Source organism: Pempheris klunzingeri, chromosome 14, assembly GCF_042242105.1.
Source record: "Pempheris klunzingeri isolate RE-2024b chromosome 14, fPemKlu1.hap1, whole genome shotgun sequence".
Classification (NCBI taxonomy): Eukaryota; Metazoa; Chordata; class Actinopteri; order Acropomatiformes; family Pempheridae; genus Pempheris; species Pempheris klunzingeri.
In genome coordinates, this window is record NC_092025.1 from 18,463,353 (window position 1) to 18,489,042 (window position 25,690).

At 39.9% G+C, this 25,690-nt stretch overlaps 1 protein-coding gene across 1 annotated transcript in view; it reads right to left on the reverse strand.

Moving 5' to 3' along the window:
- The window catches only part of fstl4 (follistatin-like 4), a 178,607-nt gene that overhangs the window by 86,593 nt on the left and 66,324 nt on the right, over positions 1-25,690 (reverse strand). The window contains exon 3 of the mRNA XM_070843905.1: positions 20,068-20,310. Coding sequence (XP_070700006.1) covers positions 20,068-20,310 — 243 coding nt within the window. The remainder of the gene's footprint in view (positions 1-20,067; positions 20,311-25,690) is intronic.

Sequence of the window (25,690 nt, forward strand, 5' to 3'; positions counted from 1 at the left end):
AAGGGATCTTGGCTTGAATGATCAAAGATCTGGAGCTAAAGGGGCTCTGCAGGTCCTCTGCAAGGGGTGATGTGTTACGAGATTGAATTTTTAGGGGGGGCTTCGAGGTCTTAATCAGTGAGGAATCAGGTTGTCTTTAAATCTACAACAAACGCAGAGCATTTTCTCATGAAATTGCTTTTTGAGCATCGGTCCTGATAAGATTAAAATCTTGAATTTTCAGGAATGTTTTTATTTGGGTTGCCTAAGTAATTCAATTGATTGATCTATGAAAGGACTGACGTTTTTCTCCTAATGTCCCAAGAGTTTATATTGGACAAATCCAAATGTATCACTGAAATACTGAATGTTGTCCAGATTGCATGGAAGATTTACTGGTGACTAACAAAGTGAACATCTACATTTCAATGATAACTGAGCAATCTCCAGTCTGCTGATGAAAATCATATGATATGGTCAAGACAGTTAGAACAAATACAAATGTACCTTGAGGCGAGGCTATTCTATCATCTGCACTTTACAAGGTTAATAATTAATCCATATAATTTGCAGTTATTTTACTCACAATAGCTGAAAATAGTTGCATTACCTACAGTATAATAATAATAGATAAAATCGGATAATCAAACATACACACCATAACAATCCAGGTAAAAGCTCAAAACACTCACACCACCAAGTCATTTACTGCAAATTCCAAACACAATGTCTGTAGACAATGGGAGGAACCGTGAGAAAACAAAGAGGATGCTACTGTTCAGACACATGAGTTAGCCAAGAACAGCTCTATCCACTGATCCACCCTACCGTCCCACAGTGTATCATATTGAATAGTTAACCCGATATGGAGCCTGGAGAGCACTTAGCTTTTGCCTCTATTAGTTGTTTAGCCTAAGAAAGACAGACTACAGGCTGTCAAGCAGAGCTGCCTTTCCCACACACATAAATCTGACAAATGTCAGCACCAGTTTATTGCAACCATGCTGCCATGTGGCTAGGCTTACCAGAATGTCTGTGTATCTGGGTTTTATTTTGGTTTGAGATTTCATGGAGAAAAAGGTTGTTCAAAGGTTGTTTCTGTATTTTATCTCCTTCCAGAGTAATTGGTTTAGAAAATTAGTTTGTCCACAGCCCAGGTTTAATTGGAATTAAACACAAATATATGGAATGGTGCACCGCTCTTGCTGTTAGATTAACTAGGTCTATAAATGTCTGCCGAGGTAATCGCATTAGAAAAATGTGTGTATTTGTGCGAGCGTGTGCAAGCATTGATATGTAGATGCATGTGCAAGTGTGTCTGCTGACTGTGGGTTGCTGTGTGCGCACATCAGTTTAAGTTAACCCATTCCACACAAGGTCAATGGAAACATGTAATTAGCTTTAGGACAGAGGACATCATCACCTCATTTTTCTATGTACCTGCTAATGTCTAGTCATGTCTATCATGTGTGCGCTCTCTCGAGAGCCATGAAATATATTACCTGTTAATGTGATATGAATAGCTCATTTAAGCCTCAGCCACAGACTAGTAAGTGAGAGAGAAGCGTATGGAGTCGTTGTTCAGAGACTACGTGATAAATTAATCACACCAGATGCTCACATTTATTTCTGATGCCCCTACCTTCTTGTAAATCTCTAATTAACACTGTTGATCCTTGTGTGTTGCTAAATTAAATCAGAGAAGATCTAAGGGATGATTCATAGCCTGTTATTGACAATGGGCCTCAATTAATTGAGTGCTCTTGAAGCATCAATCCTGCTTCTGTGGCAAGCACCTGTTTAAGTAATTAAGCATCTTGAGCATTCAGTAGCACAGCTCTGCTACTGACTGCATCCAAGATGAGCAGTGCAGGTCACATTACTGCCTTTTGAGTCAATACAACTGCATGCAAGTACAGCCCTAAAAATGTCAATGCAATTTAAAAAAAACAACAAAGAAAAACCCATAACGCAGCTAAACGGGGTTTAGAGTAGGATGTGTTAATGCTCTGGAAAACAGACAGACGGACAGACTATGGCCAGACATCCACTTGAATGTATACTAACCCAGAGATCCGATCCAAATTTCATATGCAGGTCGCAGTGGAGGATAGGTGTAAGCAACCTGGCCCTTTCTAACTAGCTTGCTGTGCTCACCAATGATATAATATATAATTAAAAAATTGATAATAATTAATAATCAAATTGAGTGTTGAACTGCAGCATATTGTATCACAACAAATGTATCTGTATGGTGTAGTTCCCTCACAGAAGCGAATAAACCTCTGATGTATAATAAATACACCACATTCCAAAACGCTTTTGAGTTCGAAAAGAGGGCTGTTCTGCCGGTTCACAGTCATCTTCACATGCAGTACAATAACTAAATACGTGACATGAAAGGGAGGTATTTGAGGTTAACGTCAATACACTGCACTCTGCAGGTGTGAACCATTTGGGGAAGCAGCGCAGTGGCCTGAATCACCATCACAAAGCTCAGGAGACGGAAAGTGTCTCTTTGTGTTAGATTATTGCAGGCTCGTTGGAGGATGGATTGGATATAACACAGGGACAGTCATATTAAGCTGGGTTGGAACATAGGGGAAGGAGGGAGCACTCAATGCACAGACTGACTACTGAGGGATTGCCTTCAGGGTGTCCGAAAAAACTAGAAAAAAAAAAAGGGAAGGTGAGGGAAAGAGAGCAATAAAGTGAAGGAAGAGGAGGAGAAGAGAAAAGTATTACAAGCATGAAAGTGAGCTGAAATAATGTAGGATAAGAATAAAGATGTGTGAGAGGGTTGACAGAGGCAGGGACCTACGGGAGAGAGTGGATGCAAAAGAGGAAAGGGAAAAATCAAAGGAAGAGAGATTTCTTCAGGCAGGTTGAAAATTTAGTAATACAAACATTTCTTGGAGGCAGAGCTGCTCTGAAGGCAGAAACAATCTCAAAGGGTGTAAGTAAAATTCATTTTTTTCTGGATAAGTAATGTTAGACTGAAGTCTGATTAAAAAGACACGAGAGGAAAGCAAGCCCTGAATAAATGAAAAAAAAACAAGTTGCTGGCATTTGACCATAGTTCTTACTTTACTTTTCCTACTGGCCAGCAAGGTTTAAGTCTGACTAATAAAACAAAAAGCACAGAGAGAAGGATTAAGGTGGGATGACTGGATAAAGAGGAGAGAAGAAGAGGAAAAAGGGAGAACATGGACAAGCAGGATGGGGCCTCAGGAGTGGAGAGTGAAGTGGATGAGTGAATAAATAGTGAGGACAGACGGAGGGAGGAGTGGGGCAAAGAGGAGGATAAAGGAAAGAAGCAGAGTGGAAAGGATAGGAGAGAGTAGAGGGCTTGGAGAGCTAGGTTGGGGCTCCAGGGACACACGAGCGAGGAGGCTGAGAGAGACACGGGTGTAGCTGGAGGGATGGTTGCTCCATTGCTCTGTTTGCACTAGAAAGACAGCAGAGATGGAAGTCACCGCGTGAGCTCAGGGGCCTACACTCCAGCGCGAGTGTGTGTGTGTGTGTGTGTGTGTGTGTGTCAGTCACGAGAGGAAGAGTGTATTTGCCCTGTCATTGAAGCTCCCAGGCCAACCACCAGTGCAGCGTTCCATGGCAAATGACCCTGCAGGAAAGAGCTGCGTTTGGGATTTTTTTTTCATGTGTGTTTGGTGTGTGTTCGCATTTTTTACCGGACTACTGCTGTAGCCGCTCTTCAAAAGCAATTACTGAAGCTGAAGCATGCAGTGTTTGTTGACTATGAAAGTGACCTGCCACTCAGGATTTCAATTATCATTCTCTCTGCCTGTGAACCCGCACTTCCACAGAGAGCACAAGACAGACACCGAGAAGAAAAACATCCTGCGCATCGCACAGATAAGGTAGCAGACACCAGCTCTGACCAAAATGGATATAACTACATCTAAGTAGATAACAGGCCCATTAAAACATTCGAAGATTCTGGTAGAATTGCCCTTATCATCTGCCAGGGGTGTTGCCATCATTGTCTGAGGTAACAGTAGACAACGGAAGATGTTAAACATACACACAAGACGACGAATAGTTTGATAGGGTGGTAGAGGGTACGAGACAAATACTGCACTATGCTGCATACCAGTCCCAGTAATACTACTACTACATTAACTATTATGAATATTTTCAATATTCAGTAGAATATCTGTCGATTCGGAAAGAGAGATTTTCCCACTTCAGGTTCTCTTTTCTTCATTCAGAATTTTACTCACTCAAAACAAGGATCTAAGGGGAGAATGTCCCACATGCTGTTAAGATTGAATCACTCATTTTGGGCTTGTTTAATTAAACTGACAATGACAAGTCCAACACTGGACCGCTAACAACAATCACAGGGAGATGCACGTGCATAGAAAGACACATAGTTGGGGAAGAAATGAATGGGCAGGACAAATGTCATCTTAAAAAAACAGATCACCGCTGATGACAGAGACACAAAGAGAATTAAATGTTAGTGTAAATTGTGTTAAGAATTTCTATAAAAGTAAGAAATGAAGCAGAACCTGTACAAAGATGCTGCTGCTTTATTTTTATTTTACTAGACATTCCTGACTTATGGGCTGAAAGGAAAGTTCCTTGACATGGTTTGTGAACACTACATGCATTCCTCATTAAAACTAGGGATTACAACTGGCTGCCTTATTGCAATAAAAGTAGGCCATGTTTTCAAGAAATGGTAATGATGCCAATTAGCAGTTAGCTATTAATTAGACACACACACACACACATACTAGGATAAGCAAGTGGATCTATGTTAAGTCTTAACTAAGGGTCTGCTTTTAACAAATTGTTTTGAGTAAACTGTCTGGAACAGCAGTAGTTGTTTAGTGATTAAGAGTCATTTGTCACAATAAGGTCACGGGTTTGACCACTTGAGCAGACAAATGTTCTATAAAGTGGCCTTTAGTGAGACATGGAGCCACTAATCATTTGCTCAGACAAATGCTTAAAATGTAGAAAATGAATGCAGATGAGTGAGCAGTGAAAGGGGTGAAGCAAACAAACTGCAGCATTAGTATCATGAGTAATAAGCAACCCTTGCCTTCCACCCAGCTGTAAGTAATTCACTTGAAGTGCAGTGACTAATTCATATGAAATAGTATCCATCACTGAAAAGATCTCACATCGTCATGCAGAGTACTTGAATAATGCAACTGTTTAGCATGATAATAAGCGGGGCCAGGGATCACACTTCAATCCCCCGGAAACTAAATATCTAATGTTACATAAAGAATGTACAAGGTTTCGACTGTGTGGGGTGAATGTAATTACAGCAGTGGAGTCAAGACTCCAGCCTTCCCTCTTAACAAAATAACATGTTTTTATTCCACTCCCACTTTATGTAGTACAAACAGTATTTTAATACATTCTTTTTATTTTAAAATGTATTCTTTCTGTTGCCATAATTGATTCAACTTGGATGATAAACTGTCTCTATGTCTAACACTTTAAATGACAGGCTGCTGTTGTTGTTAACACTCTGTTTAAAAAAAAAAAACAGCTGTGAACCGTGCTGAATACAAAATGAGCGAGGACATTTGGAGATTTGGATGTGCTCTGAGAAATTCAATGAATGTATCTTTTATTTATACGACCGTTTGGAAGGCATACCGTAAGTTTGGAACATCAAAGAAAAAGGTTAATAACGTATTGGGGGTTTACATACAGCAACATATATAGAAATACACTCACCTGGCATCTGGACGTGGAGAAAACATTGTTTTTTAAAATGCTTGTTTCCACAGTATTTTCAGGAAGCTAATACCTATTAATGTTTAAAACTTCTAGAGAACTGGTTCTGTGGTGAAATGCCAAACCATCTTCTGCATGTTATACAAGTGTAAACCTTGACAAGAACAACATTAACCTTCTACGAAATTCTAAGAAAAGCTGTCACCATTTTTTACAGTCAGTTAATACACGTTGTACAATGGATGAATTCTTACAGCAACCACTTTTGGTCAAATGTGAGCATGTCTTTTATACCATGATCGGCCGTATCTGCCAACAGGAACAAGTCATCAAGGTCATCAAGGTCACAGGTGCTCTACATATTACCGTGTATGGTCAAACATTTGTAATATATCAGATGCAGATCTAGGAGTACAAACATTAATAATAAAATAATTTGCCAGAGGAAAAAAAAACAAGCAGGATTAGTACTCTTGGAGGAATTAATTATGTTATTGCCAGCCTCCATAATTATGAACTGCTGGATGAATCCAAAAATAAAACAAGAAATTGATTATTTTACTTTTTCTTCATTGCAAGAGACATAGAATATAAAGAATCAATGGAATAATGTAACAACCAGGAACAATAAAATACAGCCCTCAGGTACAAACAATCTAATTAAATATAAATGTAAATTACAGTAGCTGAATTGGCCGCATTGTTGTGTATCATGCCAGCAGGTATGGGAACAGCAATGGGACTGTGACCAGATGGAGTCTCACCTCAGGAGAAAGCTACGAGTCGCTGCTAGCATCAGAGACACCTGTAGCATAGGTGCTAAAACAGAAAGGTCAGCAGCATCCATCCATACTGCTCCTGTTCTCTGAGGAAACTATGTGGGATGAGCTTGAAAACAATAACACGGCCTGATAACTTCCCTGAGGCAGCTGTTGGGGTTGTTACTCCCTTTGGGTCTTAGAATTACAGCACTCTCCATAGTCAGCGACTTATGGTAGAATGGTGACTCCATGATGCAAATAGGCCCTGTGGTACTAAGATGCTGTACTTGCTAATAATGAGTGCCAAGGGCACAGTGTCACTCAGTGTATTCGAGCTATTGTAGCATCGCGTTGATGCTATGAAATGACCGTGAAATATGTGAAAAAAAGAACACAGAAAATGTTTCTCCCACAGGAGAATATCATGTGAATGCCATTGTGCTTCTCTTAACAGTATGTATATTTTTACACTATGAATGTAAAACTCAGCTAAGTTCATACACACAAGCACCATGTCAGCAATTCAGGGCCGTTGTTTATTGGACACAGCAAAAGCCACATAAAGCCTTTCTCATTAGAGACGGCCTCTGATGTTGCTCCACGGTAGCTTACTGAAGCCAGTAGTATGGAAACATGACAGCTTGTTGTGTTTAAAAGTTGAGAAATAAGAAAGGAATCTTCTTTGAAAAGACCTTTAAAAAAATAATCGCAGTTTTGGATAATGTTATCATGACTCAAGATGTGATTTGAGGCACTTTTGAATGAGATTCTCATCGATACTGGAAATGAATCCAATGTGGTGTGAATTTTATTTAAAGGATTTCCAGTCGAAATAAGGATATGTAATAAAGAGATGAAAATAAGGAATGTATTTTCTATGATATGTTTGGTGAGGAGCACATTTTTGAAATTTCGGAGGTTCACATTGGTTGGTGAAAATAGTGTTAGTAGATCAAGTGCCTTGGCCATATGAGGGGCTATGTGAGAAACCGGGCAGTCACTGAATTGATCATTCAGTCAGCAAGAGAGTTGGCAAATCAGTTGGTACAGCACAATGAGCTGCACTAGTTGTCAATCTGGGCTCGTTCTTTGCCCTCTGGTCAAACTGTTCAGCTGGCAGAGTGGAAATATATAATCTGACAGCTCACATTACACAGGACAGTGGAGGGACTGTTGAGCTTCAAGAACAGGGGGGAAATGAGCAGCCGGGAGAAAAAGAAGGGAAAAGTGACTGTGTGAGCTCAGCAAGGAAACATAAAAAATGTACACGGTTTAGACAAACTTCACGAAGTATCATTTCACTTCCTGTGTCATAACCTCCACCCATGCACAAAGGCATGAGTGCAAATGACTCAGACTGTGCAACTGTGATTTCTAGTTATTATAATTTAAATTAACTAATGATTAGTAAGTGCATAAATAGCTGTAAGGCTGGCTGAAGTCTTTGGCAAATTTCTGATTACAAAAATGATGTGCTGATTATATGGGACTCAATTATATGCTATCATAATTTTTCTTGGGCTCTTGTTGCTAAGAGCAGTCCTTTTAAAAGTCCAATTCAACGGAGTGAAGTGAAGTTTTTCAGGCAATCTCCCATAATAAAACTTCTTTGTCTTAGTTCTGTGTACAGGTACTATTTAACATTTTAAAGGGGTTAGATATGAACTACTGTAATGTAAGATGTGGCGCTGTACGGCGAGGTGACCACATTCATTTCTACTTTATTAATTACTGTAGCTCATGGGGTGAAAAATGGTGAGGTAGGCCACAGTCACACTAAATCTGGCATTTCTACTGCATTGCTATAATTGAATTAAATTAAATTAGAATAATCTTCGTAATATTTCTGAAATTCTGCTTCACAAGCACACTTTGACAGTGATGAAAGGTGCACATTGAACTGCATTTTGGAACTAATTCCTAGATGTAATTTAGGATGGGAACATCATTTTTTGTGCGTTGTACATCTATAGTTATTATGGGCCTTCTTATTTGGTAGTTGCCTACGTTGCCTAACGGTAAAATCTGTCCTTTTCATGTGTATCATTTCCGTCTCCAGTCTTGCTGTGTGTGTGTTCCATTGTATTATATTCACATTAAAGTTATAGTCAAATGTGAAGGTCCAAGTTTGCTAAAGAATATATTGCACAAGGTGGTGAGAACACACTGCAAACAAAGCAGCACATTTACAATAAAAATGTAAGTATTGTTGAAATGAAAAACTGCAGCTGCTATACTTGTGTCAATGTGAAAGCAGAGATCTTTAAAGGTGCTGCGACGGATTAGGAGTGAACACAGCCTCTGTACGTGTGTTTCCTTGTGTGTATATGTGTGAGTGTTAGTGTATGTCAGTAGCATACAGGGTGTATGATTTTTTTTTTTTCTACCCAGGGTCACTTTGCCTCGAGGTGATGCTTGTATTTTTTATTTATTTATTTTTATTTTTCCAGGCTCACACTCTACTTAAGCTCTGAACCAATTTAACACAGGCCGGGGAATGTAGAGAGAAGCTTGACAGAGTCACTCAAATCCCTGTCTGCACCATATTGGGAGCATAGTGAGAGAAAAATGAGGGCGAAAGATAGAGGAAAGTGGTCTATAAGGGGGGAGAGGAGGGAGGGGAGGTAGAGGGAAAGAAATAGATCTGCATGGAGACAGAGAGAGCAATATGTTTCCATCTTCCCGTTACTACTTAGCAAGAGCTGACTGGAAAACAGTAAATGCATAACTTGATTGCCGTCTAAAAAAATCTACTTCAGTGAGAGAAGTTAACAATCTAATTTTCTGGTGACTTGGAACCCTGCTTTGACAACAACACATCTGATAAGCCATGTTTTCAAAGTTGGGTCCAGAGGCACTGGCAGCCATATGTGTTTTCCTTTTATACAGCCATTAAACTGATGAAAAGAATGGTGAAATAAAGGGGATGGGCCAAATGAATTCATTTGTCACTTTCTAATCCCTCAGTTGTTCAGAGGCATTTGCCAACACCTTTTAAAAAGTGGTGTTATGAACAGTAATAAAAACAGACCATGTGGATGAAGAGCTCAAAAAATTATGCAGAGCCACCTGTTAATTCAACAAGGGGCGAGACGAAATGCCAAAATAGCTTTCCCCAAACAAAGTTAACATTAGGGATCTGTTAATTACTTACAACAGGGACTCGAGAGTGTGTGATAGAGATATTTTGGAATTTTAATTCCAAATGGCAGAGCAATTTCAATTTATTCACTCGTATCTCACATTTCAATTGTCAATAAAGCCGTATGCACCAAGCTGGGCAGCGTGCATCAACAGCTAAAGCCATGCAGCTGATCCAAGGGGCCCCATTGTGGTGCAGCGGAGTACACCTCACCACTGAAAAGGCAAAGTGATAGGCAGTGCCAGTGTTGTGACAAGCATGTCAAAATCTCTTAGGCATGAATAAACATTTTCTTTGAGAGGAGATTATTTTGTTTGTGTCATGACAGAAGTGGCGCATCTTCATTCCTGCGAGTGTGTGTATGTCTGTGTGTGTAATTTGCTCTCTGTGCTTGTGTGTTAGTGTGTGTGCACGGTCCAAGGAAGGAATAAGTAGGCTGTGTGAGAGAGGCGAAGAATAACAAAAAGCAGAGTGTGCAATAAGAGAAGAAAGCTACTGGGATGTGAATAAGGTTCAAGACAAGACAAGCTGAAAGTTAAAGCAATTTCAATTATATGATACATTAAACAGGCAGCTTCAACAATTTTAAATGCCTTTAGAAAAGAGTTTATGATCAGAGGGGATTTCCAAAGCTCTTCTACAAATACTGTTATTATAGAAACTTACAAAATCTGCCGTCAGTATCTGCTATATTGGTTGAAAAACACACATAACTATAAAAGGCTTCTTCATCTCGCTAAGCATAGCTAACTAATTGCAGTAATCAGTGATTTGGCCATGTTTGTTCAGCCAAAAGATGACAAAGGCTGCCAAATGAGATTTGATTGTTTTCTTTCTTCTGTTGTCATTGGGATTCATTCTTATTATTTTGTCAGGAAGCCAAAGTGGGAGCAAACCAATTAAAATGATACACTTACCAGTATTTTTATGTGAAGATTAATTAAGCAGTGGAAATTCCCAAGTTGGGCTTTTATTATGAATTTCAGAGCCGTTTTCCTTAATAAAATGCACAACAACAAAAATACTCATCTATAAGCCAAAAGAATATTTGGAGTTTATGTATGTTATTGTACTATAGTGAACCCCTGCATGTGGACATTTAAACAAGATGGACTGATGATCCTGAAAGATCAAACATAAAACAAAAATAACAGAAAATAACTAGTCAAGAGTCCGACTTCGTAATTAATCAAAAAAAAAAAAAAAAAACATCACTGAAACCCTAACAAACATTTTTTAATTTTATTAAAAGTGGCAGCATTTTACTTTGCTTTGGGCTTGTTAATCAATTATTTGCCTGTGACAGAGGACAAAAAAACCCAAATATAGCTCCTGAGTACAAGGACTGATTCACAGTCAGTCAGACTGTTCTCTCACACACCAAGGTCCGACTCGAGCCAACAATGGTGGACACACTGCAAAAGCCACAGGAGATGGAGCACCACTTCTGCACAAATCTTATTTGCCAATAGGCTCCAATAAAGAAGTGATTCCACCCCCGCCCCCCCACGATAAAATCCTGGTGTCAAGGTTGTGAGAAAACTTCCCCACAACAAGTAACCTGTTTCTTACCATCAGAGAGTAAACACTATTCAGAGAAGGACTGACCTAAATATTGGACCTCTTCCTGTCATTAAGTGGTGCCAATAAGTTAATAACTTTTGCTAATTTACAAAAAACACTCACTCTGTGTGAGAGAAAGATTGAAAGATTTCTCAATAGCATTACACCATTATACCATGTGATCAATACAGTACAGCGCATAAATGAAGGACTTATTTCAATACTGTTTTGTTATATATTGCTTCAATCATTTCCTTGGAGAAAAAAAAACAATTGTTATTTTTTTTCCTTTTAACCCATACAGAACCACTCTTTACTTTGCTGAAATACCTGTTCAACATGCGGCACAGGCTACTGCCTTATCCATGGCTAATAAGAAAACATTGCTCTTTTGGTGCAGTATCCTTGACGATGTCCCACAACCACAACAGCGGGGAACATCAGTGGCCAAAGAGAGCTTTCTATTTTCATAGGGGAGAGTGATGTTTATGAGGCAGGGGACCAGAGCCCGAACAGGGGACATCTCTATCTGGGACAGGGCATCCATTTCATACAGCAAATACTTCCTCCATAATGAATCTGTGGGGAGGAAATCAACTTAATGAGTTTAAGACCCACGTGACCGTTGAAGAGAGAAAATGAGGAGAAAGGTGTTTTGGAAAAAAAAAAAAACATGAAAAGAAAGATGGGGATAGTTGGACTGCTCGTTAATAAGCCCACTGTAACAAATAAAGGCCTGTCAGGGGAGGCCTGGAGGGTGTGAGGTGTGTGTTTGTGTGCGAGTGCAGGATGTGTTACACCTGGTAGCCCCGCCTGACTTTAGTCCTTATTAACCTAACAGAGAGTTGGATGGCAACTTCTGATCCAATGCTGCGTTACGTGACCTGGACAACTTTACACTCCTGCTGAAACTGTTAAAGTTAAATTGTGAGCATTTATAAAACGTGTCATTGTGATATAGCGCTGTCGCTTAATAGGGCGAATGAATGAGGGTAATTTTATATGAACTGGAAAGTCTGCATAAACGAAGCAGGCCATGCTCTAATCACGCAACACACACATGTGAACCAGTGTAATCAGTCATTTTACACCAAAGCTCTAAAAGACTTGAGAAAGTCACCATTTTCATAAAGTTAGTTATCTCAATGAGTAAAAAAAGTGTTATTTTCTTAAAACAAATATTTTTAGTACTTGGGTATAAAATACAAATGATCTGTTTTCAAGAATTGTGAGTGTCCGTTTCTTCAAGAAGAAAATTACTTATTGGTTATCGTTGTTGATTGATTGTAATTACAATCACACATCAGCATTTCTTTGCAACAAATAAGAGATATAGCAGAACTGCACCTGACTTTTGTGATATAGTGTGTAATAAAAAGTATATTTTATAGCAGCTTTCACATCACAGTTTCACAATTGGCATGTTTATGAAAGCAAACTAAATATTTGAGTGTTTTAAATCCTATGAAGTACTGGCACAGAAGAGAAGTACCCACACATGCTTGGTATACGTGTGTTGTTGTGACTCTGTCCAGCCTGTGGACACAACTAAAGCTGCAGGGCTAGAGCTCACGCCAAAGTTGACCCTCCTTATGATCGTTGTGTGTTTGTGTGACCGAGTTAATGGTCTTAGTCACAGGAGGGAGGCAAAGGGTTAGCCAACAATGAGATGGACGGTGGAAGCAGAGTGCTACAACGGGCTGCAGAGAGGTTGAAGACAGAAAGACGAGGGGGGAAGCTTTGATGGCTGTTGCAATAACCACAGCTGACGCCGAACATGATGGGTTGCTTAAGAGTAATCAGAATGGTTGAGGTGGCTCTTAAAGTGAGAAACACGGCAAAGAGTGATAGATGATGGAAGGCTAAAAGGGAGGGGTATATAGTGGAAAGAAGAGAGCTTATACTCTTGACGACATGGTACCTGTCGTGTTTGTTGAAATTTGGCCACACTTTTGGACCAACGATGACAAAAACATAATTCAGTCAGGATCCTTGTACAGATCCTTACATAAAGGCTGGTTAATCAACTGCGGTTGTAATTTTTATTTTTATTATCAATGAATCTGGTGATAACTTCAACCATCTTATCTATCAACAGTAAAAAAACAAGTTCCCTTTAGTGTGAAACGTAACGTGATATCTGCAAATTCCTTGTTTGATCCGATCCAGAATCCAAAAATAATTGTAATCAGAGATGATTAACAGCATAGAGAAGCAGAAAAAACACACATCTGTAAAAATGATTCTTGGTTGAACTTGTCAGACCGGTAGACATATGCCAAAGGTGGGGTCACATGTAAACATTGCTTTGTTTTAAGGAAATACAAGACAAAATGGTTGAAAATAGTGGGCTGAATGGATAGATGGCCAGATGGATGGATGAATGGATCAGCGCCCTATTCTAACTGAGGCGCAGCTCATTGTGGCCCTGGGGACACTCATGACTAATTTCTGTCTGGCTGATGGCAACACATCACCCGTCTGTTCTGGGAGTCAGTAGCATCACGACTAAGTATCACCAGTGCGACACTTGTCCCTAATGAAGTGACCATGGCGGGATACATTAAAGACACCCCTGCTGAGTGCCTTAAATGACCCAATGGAAACAGATGTCTCTTTGGTCTGCCTTCATTGGAGCTGCCTACTCATCAGGAAGATGAAAGCGATTAATCAACAGCGTTAGTTCCATTTCAAATGGTTTCAGAGGGATGAGGCTGTAATCAAAGCCAGGGTCAGAAGTGGGTTGAGGAGGGAAAGAAAGCATCAATGCTTGTGATGCTAATTTCATGAATTAACGGAGTGATTGGTTGATGACCTTCCATAACCTGCAAGTTAGTCAACTGTTTGCAAAAAGCCAGTGTCTCAATGCGTGTTTGTGTTTCTGTGTTACTATACTACATTTCAGTGTGAATTGAACTTAACATAGAGACCAAACACACACATTTGAAAAAAAATCAGAGGATGAAAATGTAATTTAGTAACTGGACAGCGAGTACAGACTTTTCTTGAAAACATTCTCTAAATGTTAGCTAACATATCAAACATGCTCTGATACCCAGCGCAAAGAGACTGATCTAGTCTCTATATGTGTAATCATAGGTTTTACAAAGTCTGTCAAGAGGTCGGTCTCATTTTAACCAATCCATTCACGCTATCACACGTTTCAACATGTTTCTGTTGCCAAGCAATCTCCTTTGTTCCGATTATTGAGGAATATACAAATAAGGAAAAATATAACACACAGATTATCATGCGTGGTTAAATCTGAAATGCCAAGGGGTGGCACTGTCTCTCTATTAAAAAGTGCTATCATTTTACTGCATCAATTATTTGGTGAGGTGGGGTGTCATTTTTCACATGGTTAAAAAAAACAGATGACATCCTCAAGGAAAACCCATTTTATGACTTTTGGCAATTATAATCTAAATGGGTTATTAGGTTTCAGAGCAGCTGGCATATCTGTCTTTTTTATTGACAATGTGCCCCTTCTGAAGCCATTTGGGGTCAAATAAGTTTAAGTGCCATTCTTGTAAAGACGTGGTGACTTTCACTTTCATTGTACTATGAATAGGGATGGAAAGTTATGAACTTTTATTGATAGCAAGGTCATCACGGATTCAGTAGGCCTACATTCATAACAACTTTCGTTATCAATGAGTCTGTCTGACCACAATGTCTGCCCAATCACATTTAAACATGTACTGCTATGCTACTTTTCTCAAAAGGACATAACTTGGACAATAAATATAAACCTGGCTAATGAAATCAAGTATTAATTTTTAGAAAAATGGAAAAGTTTAACATTTGAATAAATCACAATACTCATTTTCAAAAGGGAATAAGGCTGAATCAAATATAAAACTGGAACATAAAGTCAACAATTCTTCTGCAGAAAAATGAGCACGTCTGCTTTCTTTGGGAGGATCCTAGATCTCTCTGGGCCAAAGGAGTCTCCAGCTGTGGAGAACATCCTCTTAGATGGGGTGGAGGAAAAAAATCTGCTAAGCTTGCCTGCATGGCATTCATGTTATTATAACCTTGGATATTTACTCCGGTAACAGATGTGTTGCTCCACTGGGAAGCAGTGGCACTCCTGGGTAAAGTGTCTCACGCATGGCATTCCTGAATTTTAAGCACATGTTGCATAGAGGGATGTTTGACCCTATTAATGGCATCGCCGCCCATACTTGGAATTATCAGACATTACAACCAGAGCGGTTATTATGTTTCTTTGTGAAATAAAGTCCTTGTTGAAAGTTTCCAGCTGCGTAGACGCATTTAGTGTGACGTCATAATTTTGCAATGCTCAACACATGGTGATAGAAAAATGTCTATTGTTTCACATTATGCTCTATTATTTATTTTGTTATGTAGCTGATCATGACGTGGGGGAGGGAGAGTGGAAGAACCATAGTTGACCCCTGTAGCCAAAAAGTCCATCACTTGTAGTTTTACCCTTCAACAAATTCATTCTCCACTCCGTAAAGTCACCAGCAAACTTCTCCCCACTGCTGCAGACAACTGCAGCACACTGGCCATGTTATGGAGGCAAGTCTGGTGTTCCCGGAGCTTCATTAACCCTTCGGAGTCTAGGGCCGCCACACAGCGTCAAAGTCACATGTCGCACGTTTGAAAACGTAAAGCTGTGACACAAGCACGCAGGTGCTCAATTCAAAGACTGTTGGAAAGCGGACACTTCAAACTTTTCACAGGTGTTTGAATTTTCTTGTTCGGCCTATTAACACTAAAGTTATGAAGAGCCAAAGTCGCGCACTACAGCAGCTCTTCTACGAGTTAGAAGATACTGAATCTGGGGAAGAAAGTTCTGATCCTGAGGAAGAAAGTGACTCCAGTGGAGAGGATGAAGTGGATGCTGCACGTGAAGACGAACGAGAGGAGGTGTCCGCGCAGACCCTCGCTCCTCCAAAGATCCAACTAGTTCCTACTCGGATTGTGTGTTTCTTTTGCACTTTTACATACAGTGTGTCCATATATTATGTCAAAATAAATAAATACTTCACATAGGTGAGGTTGTGCTGAAAAGAAAGACACAAAGAAAGGCAAGAAAAAGGTAAGCTTAATGGGAAACACAAAGGTAAAATGAAAAGTAGTAAAAAACGCCATTTTACCCCAGACTCTGAAGGGTTAAGTTCGTCTATTACTTGCAACACTAAGTAACATCAGTGTTTTGTTTTCATTGGGCAAGTTTTGTACTAGGTCTTAAACTACTTTTATAGAAGTACCATAGTGTGAATTGGATAAACAGTTTTCAAAGAAAAGTGAAGGACAGACAGACAAAGACTTCTTCCATTTTAGTTAAATGATTGACATTTGTAGTTTGTGCCAGTTCCTTAATCTTGAAAGTGCTGCAATGAAAACAGAATTCAACTTATTGAAAGATGCAATAAAGAACCCCCATTATCCTGTTTTGGTTCTTAAAACTGTTGTGTCCTTTTTCCTAGTGTATAATGAGTAAACTATTAACTTTTATATGCCATTTTTCTTCATACATTGTTATTCTAATGTGATATATAATGCGCACTCATTGTAAAGTCAATATGGATTAAAGTACCAGCTAAACAGACTGTGTGTAAATACAAAAAAGCCAGTGACAGGGCAGAACAAAGAGCCCCGTCCTGAGGTTTATAGTCTTCCTTTTCACCCTTTATGCAAACACCTCTTTTGCCTGTCATAAACCACAAATCCATTTCCAAATACTTAGAGTACACCAGCACTATTAGGTCAGAAGCAGACTACAAACCTCCTTAAAGCTGCATCAGCGTGAATATCTACGCACCCACAGATAGACCAGTGGTAAATGCTTTCGCCTCTGCTTTTCGACCTTATTTTATAGCCTGCCTGAAGAATAACTGTCCGCTATATTCTAGGCGACCTGGTGGTGGAACACTGACAGAAAACGTGGTTATGTACCAAGCTATTCAAAGCTTTATGCATAAACAAATCAAATCAGCTCTGTAAGTGGGAGCCAGAGGAGGTAGGTCAAAACAACAGAAATGTGGTCCCTCTTTCTTTTTCCGAATTGGAGAGTTTTGGACTGGCTGCACATGCTGAATCACAATAATCCAGATATGATGAGACGAAAGCCTGCGTAAGTACTCGCCAAATTCCAAGTACTGCGACTTTGACCATAGCCCTGAGCTGAGGGAAATTGGCTTTCACAGCAGAGCTTTTAGGTTTATCAAATTTGAAAGCAAAATTACCAAAAAGGCCCAAAAGACTTTTGCCATGTGACCGAATGCTACTGGCTGTAGGTACCAAGAGATCCATTTCAGCCTGTGAGAGGATGTTCTCAGTCTCAGTCAGAGAGCAAGAACAAACTGTAGGCTATCAAAAAATGGGCCCCCAAATCAAAACAAACAGACAACAAAAGAGCTATAGAAAGAAGTAGAGAAAAAAAAAATCAATGTGCTCAAAAGGAGGGAGAAAAAAATAGGTTCATCTACCCTTTACTCAGTCTGTTTCAAAGAGAAACACAACACTACGAGGAAACAATAGTGGGCCACCCAAAGACTACCTGAATGTCCGTTTGTCTGTACAATATCGTTGTGTTTTACAAGTACATTTACTTTGGCAGACAGATTTTCTCGTCATTTTATGCTGACTAATTTGATAATGACATATCTGAGGAGTGGAGCACCTGAAACAAACTCCATAAATATGGCTCTGAGGAAAAGGAGTCATGATGGCTCATTCAACCAGTGTTTGAAAGAGTCGCACAAGCTTCAAATTGGTCAGGCAAACAAAGTGGAATAAGGCCAACAACAGGCCAGCAGGGATGCCAGAGACAACTTAACCACTGCAGCACGTTTCCAGTTTGTCTGCTGTTTATACAAAAGAACAATAATTGTGAATAATGATTCTAGCACAACACTGTGAGACATGCTTTGCAGTGATGTCTTTGTACGTCAGGTGCAATAATTACTTCCCAATTACATAGACACACACACATACACATGATTCCCGTGACATCTGACTGATTTCCAACATTTTCTATCTCCTGCTGGTTTGCATTCAGACATCTCGAGTTTAAGCCTAATGTGCCGACTGAACATCCCTAATGTGGATTAGCTATGCATGGTGGTGTCTGCCAGGAGTCCTTCCCTCCCTAATGTGATATGACTAAAAGTGCTGCCATGTTTTTGTGCGTGTGTGTGTGTGTGTGTGTGTGTTTCTGCACTGCGTTGACATGAAACCATGCACTCTAAATAACTATAGCATTACGTCCTATTTTAACATTCACGCGCAGAGGGATTATGAAAGACTTTTAATACTAGTCTGACCTGGAAAGCTAAATTTAAAGAGGGGAAGATGCCAACAGGTACACTGTACATAGGCATGCATGCTTGCAGTATTTGAAAGTGTCTGCCAACCACTCTGTTAAACTTTAAAATGTTTGCATGTGTGAATATTTAAAGTTAGTATAGGCCCAGCCTAACCCTGTTACCTTGAAATCGAAGGCATGATGAAGTGTGGGCTGTTTATTGGATAATGATGCTGACTGTTCATGCTGAGAGTGCACTTTTGTTAATGAGTGACGATTGTAATGATTTACTATAGATAGCTGGTGATCCACAGTAACCCACTAGTGATTTGTGAGTGCCAGGATATTGATCTAGTAGAGGTAGTAGAGGGGAGGAGCATCTAAGAGGGTAGATGTTTATGGGGACGCACTATGACTTTATATGTGCAAATGTTTGCATTAGCACTGACTGAAGATCTGGTTTATGACAGAGGAGGATTTCATTCTTGGATGAAATCACAGCATGAAAAACCTGTTAATGACATCTATGACACCTCTGAGATTGTTCACCATCGCAATGAAAACTCACCATAAAAATTCCACAATTAAGATTGATCATAAAATTTATTTATGTGTTTGTGATTAGGGCCAACAACCAAGTATGTTGACTGTAATTGAAATAAGCATGATTACAGCAGCAGGGGAGGAGATGAATACAACATCTGATAGATATACTTACTTGAGTTTCAATATCAGTGCTTTGCTACCGTGTCCCAGACAAACTTGACCCTGAGCCGCAGCCTTCAGCACCAGCCAAACTCGAAATGATTTCATTTTTCCATCTCGATTGAACAAGTGGCTGACAGCATTATCTCCACAGTGATTGATGCTTGTGACAAGCGCTTGGCGTGTCACAAAACGATTGTTTTGCTTGTTTGTACATCTCTATTTCTGGTTAAATGTTGCAGCTTCAAACTAAAGGCAAAGCCCCACTGCAGCCTTCAAATTGCTCAAAAGTATGCCTCGCAGGTATGAGAACATCATTTGAGGGCAATTTTCACTCACAACAAGCATCAAACGTGTTAGCCTGTACCATACTCAGTGATGCAGTCAGACATCAAAGACAAACAGCCCCTGTGCAGCATCGCTGAGTGCCTGCGTTACAGCAGCAGTTGCACCGCAAAAATGTGAAAATCTTAACCTAAATGATGTTTACTAAAACTCCTAACAAGTGTTTTTTCACCAGGGAAGTTAATCAAGAAAAACTGTTGCAGAGTCATGTAAAAGTTCAACTTGGTGTCAGTTCATCAGTTCAACGCATATACAATCATTTTCTTAAATCATATGCAACAGCAAGCCTTATTTCATCTCAAGATACATGTATTGGTGTCAAATAAATACTGTATTGCTGTGTGCAACATTTTAACTTCAATCATCCCCACAATAATTTGTGGCATAACTACAGTAAACAAACAAACATCGCAAACACAAATTTTGCCTTTTCACTGGGTCAGCTTTGGAAAGACATAAATGGACCACTGTTCTTTAAATACAAAGAATGCATCAAAGTTTTAAGGAACATAAAATGGTGGAATAAATTAAAGACAGACTGAAAAAAAGATGTAACAGTTAAGTGGCACCTTTGAAGAAGCAGTCCTTGCTGTGCACCACATAGATCCGTCTCCTCTCCAAGCAGGCAGTGCGGTAAACTTCGCAGTGGTTCTCGTAGAACCTGCCGTCTGAACCACACACTGGCACAAAGGAGGGCCGGCATTTTTCCTGGCAAACACACTCAGCACGACCGGTTTCCGCCATCAGCACACACTGCCGGCCCCGTCCACAGTAGGTCCTCCGACAGGGACCTCCGTCTGGGTCAGAAAGGGCTGCAAGAGGAGAGAGAAAAAGGGTTCATATGGAAAAGGAGCAAGATTAAAGAAACAAGTTCATAAAATGGAAACAAACTTTATTATGTTCACATTTTTACTTGTCTCTATTATTCTCTGAAACAGTCACAGAGATTAGTACAAGATAGAGGTCAGCTGAAGTTGCACAATGTAAAAATAAAATCAGCTTGTCTCATCAGCACAGATCACATTTATTGGGCTGAGACAGGCAAAAGTAGTGCATCCTTGCTGATCCATATCCAACACACTCATCCCATTTGAAAACAAAAGTAATGCTGCCTAGTACTGTATAGTCACTGGCAAGATTTCTTTTATTATCAATATTATTTGTACAAATATAAATACCATATTTACTTTACAGTTAAAATAACGGACATATCTCCTACTTATTGGAATATCAAAACAAAGCTTAAGTTCATCCCGATTCAAATAGATACTGAATTATATATGGGTACAATAAAACAAGGGAAACGCATCATTTACAACACGGAAGCAAGACTGAGTTCTAATACAGTATTCGCCAGAAATAGAAACAGACAAACACCTGGAGTCTTCACTGCAGTTAAGAGATGGTGCTAACAAGGATAAAACCTTTTTTTAAAAATACAACCTAACTTCCTCCAAATCAAACAGCCAGGTGGCCTCATTAACACGTCTCAGCACTGATTCACACATATGCGTACAGCCGTATACAAACACTCAAAGATATGCCTACCTGAGCGTGTAGGTGCACTCAAAACCCAGATACAGATCACACCTTCTGCCTTTTCAACTCTAGCCCATCAACACACACACACACACGCACAAATGCACACGCCAGCATCCACATCATCACCACTGACTGCCCAGGACACCTCACTTCTTCCCTGTGATTTAATCTATTTGCACTTAACGCAAGTCAAAAATCTGCTGAACCAGCCAGACGCTCCACCTTGATTTTGATCTGTCCTGACTCCGTGAGCATGACTGGGACCCCCCCCCCTCTTGTTGCGATCTGAGCGTTGGATTTATGGGCGGATTTATGCCTTGGCATTACACTACATGTTCACGCAGGTACAAGCAGGGCATTGGGTGCCTCTGGTGCCTCCTCCTATCTGGCAAATGTCAGTGGTAATGAATTAGACATAATAATTGAGTAGAAAGCCTTGCCTGAGTTTACCTATTATTCATATGATCGTGAGAAAGCAAGAGAAAGCATCAATAATAGCTAACACTAACACCTCCTACACAGGCACCCACGTAGTACTGAATCCATTGGCACTTCAGTTTATTTGATTAAAGATTAAAAATAGATGAGCATTTTTATGGGCAAACACATCTAATTTTCACATGCAAAGAAACTAATAAAAGTATACTTAAAGTTAATGACTACTTGAGACATTCATTTACTGTTTCCTTCTTCTTAGTTTTCTTTTCTTTTTCTTTTCCTGCAGCTGTAGGGAGAGCAGCAAATTCACCATTTGAGTTGTCACCCTTCTTAGCCTCTGAACTCCCACACATTACTGCCCATGCTGTTACAGAATGTACAAATGTTAAAAAAATCTTTGAGGACTGCACCGGCACAGACCTGTAGGGTAGTTGTTTATCTTTTATAATGCACTGTTTTGAGATCCACTTTTTTTTAAAGTTGTGGTGTGAAAGCAGAGTGTCACCCTTAATTGACCCAGATAAGTTTTAGCACTTTTTCTTCTTTAAAAGTTTCAAGTATTCTGTCTCTCTTCTATTACCTTTGATGTTGACAAGCTCTGTTTTTGCCATGGAATCCAGGGCAAATATAAAAGGAGGTGACTGTTGGCTGCAGCAATGTGAGAAACAAATTGCACCACATGAATGAAGGGAAAATAACTCTATAAAATGAAATCATAATTCTGGCAGCTAAAGAAATAAGCGCGTAAAACTAAATCTGAAGTTGCTGCTCATAATGTTACATTTCAGTTATGAGACACTTTGAAGGCCATTTTACCATTACAAAAGACTCAATACACATCCCAAAGGGACTTGGCTGCCATTGTGTTGATGCTGTTTTGAGGTTGAGTCGGTTAAGATGCTGAGAAGGGGTCACTTCTATTGTCCCTCTGTGGAATAAGGCTAAAAAAAAAAAAAACATACTGGCTTCACTTAAAAGAGCCCAGCGCAGGCTTTTATAATCAAACTGCTGAAAACAGAAATTGAATTTGCCTCGAGTATAATCATATCTCAACTCTCAGCATATACAATAATAGAGGTAATGCGCTGTTGTTGGAGGACAAAAGTCCCTTAATTATATAAAGGCAATTCCAGGGCAGGCGCACTCCAGCTCAACACACACACACACACACACATACACACACACGAAAACACACATTACACTAGCACACTCCTACTCACTTTGAGGTGTCATTATGCAGGCAAGCATACACTCTTGTGTTCAGTCTGTAATACACAACAACTTTGGCATATTGTCACACATACAGATACTGCAGAAACAACTGGTCATGTATCATTAAGTCAGTCAATCAAATGATTAATTGATACCAGCGTTATGAACGTTTTAAGTCATTTATCCAGCAAAAATGTCAAACATCCCCTGGGTTCACCTTCTTATATTTGCTTCTTTACTTTATTTTATTATATAACTGTAAATTGAATATATTTGGGTTTTGGGGCTGCTGGCTGGACAAAACAAGCAATCTGAAGTCATTTTTAACTAAAGTAACACACATTTAATGGACTAACTGTTAAATGAATGAATAAAAAACAGATCAATATCAAAACAATCAATACTTGTAGCCCTACATTTAGAAAAACTGGCACAGGCCACAGGTATGTGTTGTCTAGCCTGACTTGGTAGCACTGACTACCTCTTTATCATAATTAAGTATTAGGAATCTGCTAGAGGAAGCCGTGGGGTTGGTGGTGTGCCAGGTAACGACCCCAAGGGGAGCGTGGGGGGGACGGATGAGGAGTGAAGTAAGACAGACTCAATTCCTTTTTATCCAGTTTACTAATTGTTCTGCGTGTCTCGGCAAAGTATCTGTGGGAAATGCAAAATAGCCAGGCTCCCTTGCGACCTTGCTGTTCATGTCAAGGTCGGGGACGATTACAAGATCGTTTGTATTCTCCAAGCGTCGGAGATTAAACGCTTAGCAACAACCGTCCAGCCGCAGTTACAGACTGGTGGCTGTTCTTCCTTCTTCCTCCTCACTTTCTCCCTCCTCCCCTCTCCTTTCACTCCGTCAGCCCCTGTCGCCCTTTCCCATTTTGCTCAGAGAAAAGAATACATGAACAGCTGCCACTCAAACAACAGAAACAATAGCGCATAAAAGTTACATCTACAATACACAAGCTGTCTGACATTTAGCTAAATCCTAGTGCTTGCGTTCCTCGCTGTAAGTCCTTTGTCTCACGTTCTCTTGGACCGTGTTGGCTGCAATTGTGGCTTGCTTAAGAGGCTAAAAGTGTTGTTTGATAATCCTCCCTGTCTAAGCTGCAAGCACAGTGCTTATGAATGGCTCTTACAAGTTCAGACACTCTGCGGTGCCAAGACAATGCCAGACTGACCATCCAGTGTCATTCTAATCCGTTCTTTTTTTTATTCTTTATTGGGTCCTCTGTCTTTTTTCCCTGTATTTTGTTGTGCATTTGTGTAGTCTCTGTCTCTTTCCTCTGTCTCTTTGTCAATTCCCATTTGGTGCTGAGCTCTGCTGGGCTTCAGGGAGACTGGGCATTGTCCACTATAATCAGAGACTTCCAGGACATGTTTTGCAAAGAACATTGTCGATAATTGCACGGGAACATGAGGCATTTGTTCAAATTGTTGAAACCATTTTTGCCTTATCTTTCTGACATTTTTTCGACAGACAATGATAAGTTTCTCCTTTCATTTCTATCTATGCAAGCCTAAGTGGATGAGAGCATAACTGGAGGCACAGCACGACTGTCTGCCTGACTGACTGCCTTTTCATTTGTCTGGAGAAGCTACAATCTTGTCAGTCTCAGCTCTCGCAGTATCACTGTGATGAAGACATTGGTAATATGAATCCAGAGCACAGTATACCTATCTGCATGCGTGCAATCACATATGCATTGTACAGCACGCTTGCATAAAAGAACACAGCGCACGCACACGCACACACACACACACACAAGTGGAGAAAAAGACAGTGAATATATGTCACTTCTCTCTGGAAGCAATGCACTTGTATCCAAAACGCCACTCTATTTAGCAAATAAAATACGTGTCAATATATTCATACCTAAGGCTCGACTCTCAAGTTCTTTAAACCCATGTAACATTTAAAGACAAACAACAACAAACTTCATTTATTTTGTATATAATCCAGCTCCACTGAGGGGTAGTTTGTTGTTTTTGATACGTTCTCCTCAGAGAGACAGAGGGACATTGCTGAGCTTCTTACTAATTAGACTGGAAGAACATTTGCCCTGCTGATGTGGGACTCGCTGCCTGCAGCACTACCATGTTATAAACTGCCCTGATCTATGGAAACTCAAAAGCTGCAGTCACATACCCTTCAGGATATCAGTGCGTGACATTTACTGAAAAAGAAAGCGGACATTTTTTGCCAGCAGACAGCTTTAGTTAGATGTAGTTCATCCCCAAAAGTCTCCTTGTGTCGTCTTTTCATTTCACTTGTGTGATTATAGTTGTGTAGCATGATTGTGCATGCATAGTGTGCATGAAGTACTTGTGGTTTATGTGTTTTGCAAACCAAGAAAAGCTCCGTCACATCTGCTGATCCTACAGATCACTCTATTTGCTCTGAAGCAGCTGTAGATAATTAAATTCAGAGATGCGCCGTCAAACACTGTCTCCCCTGTGCCGCGCAGTCGGACAAAGCGCTTCTGACATGCACACTGAGCTGGAATATCAATGGACGACGGCAGCCTTTGGTGCTAGGTGAGTTATGCTGTGGCATACACACAGATAAGAACAAAATGTTCATTTTGCTGCATTTTACCCAAATTCATGTTACTTTCCAGAGCAAGCAAACTGGAATACAAATAACCAGACATTCAAGATTCAAGATTCAAGAAAACTATTTGTCCCCAGGGGGCAATTTACGGCACGTGAGCAGCAAAGAGGCATGTAAAAACAAGGCACATAGAATGTACTGCAAGGGCATGTTCAAGCTAAATCAGTGTTTCATTGCTCTTTAAAATAATCTTATTGAGAAATACAAGGTAAATGGTAAGTCCTTTACCAGTAACACTACACTTACTATTACTTTATTTTAACATATACTGATCCTGTGTGGAAGAGAGTTGAAAGGATTAAGATCAGTTGTGATACCAAAATCATATTCATAGTCAGCCAAACTTTCTTAACTTCAGAGGTCAATACCCTGGCTGGATTAAAATC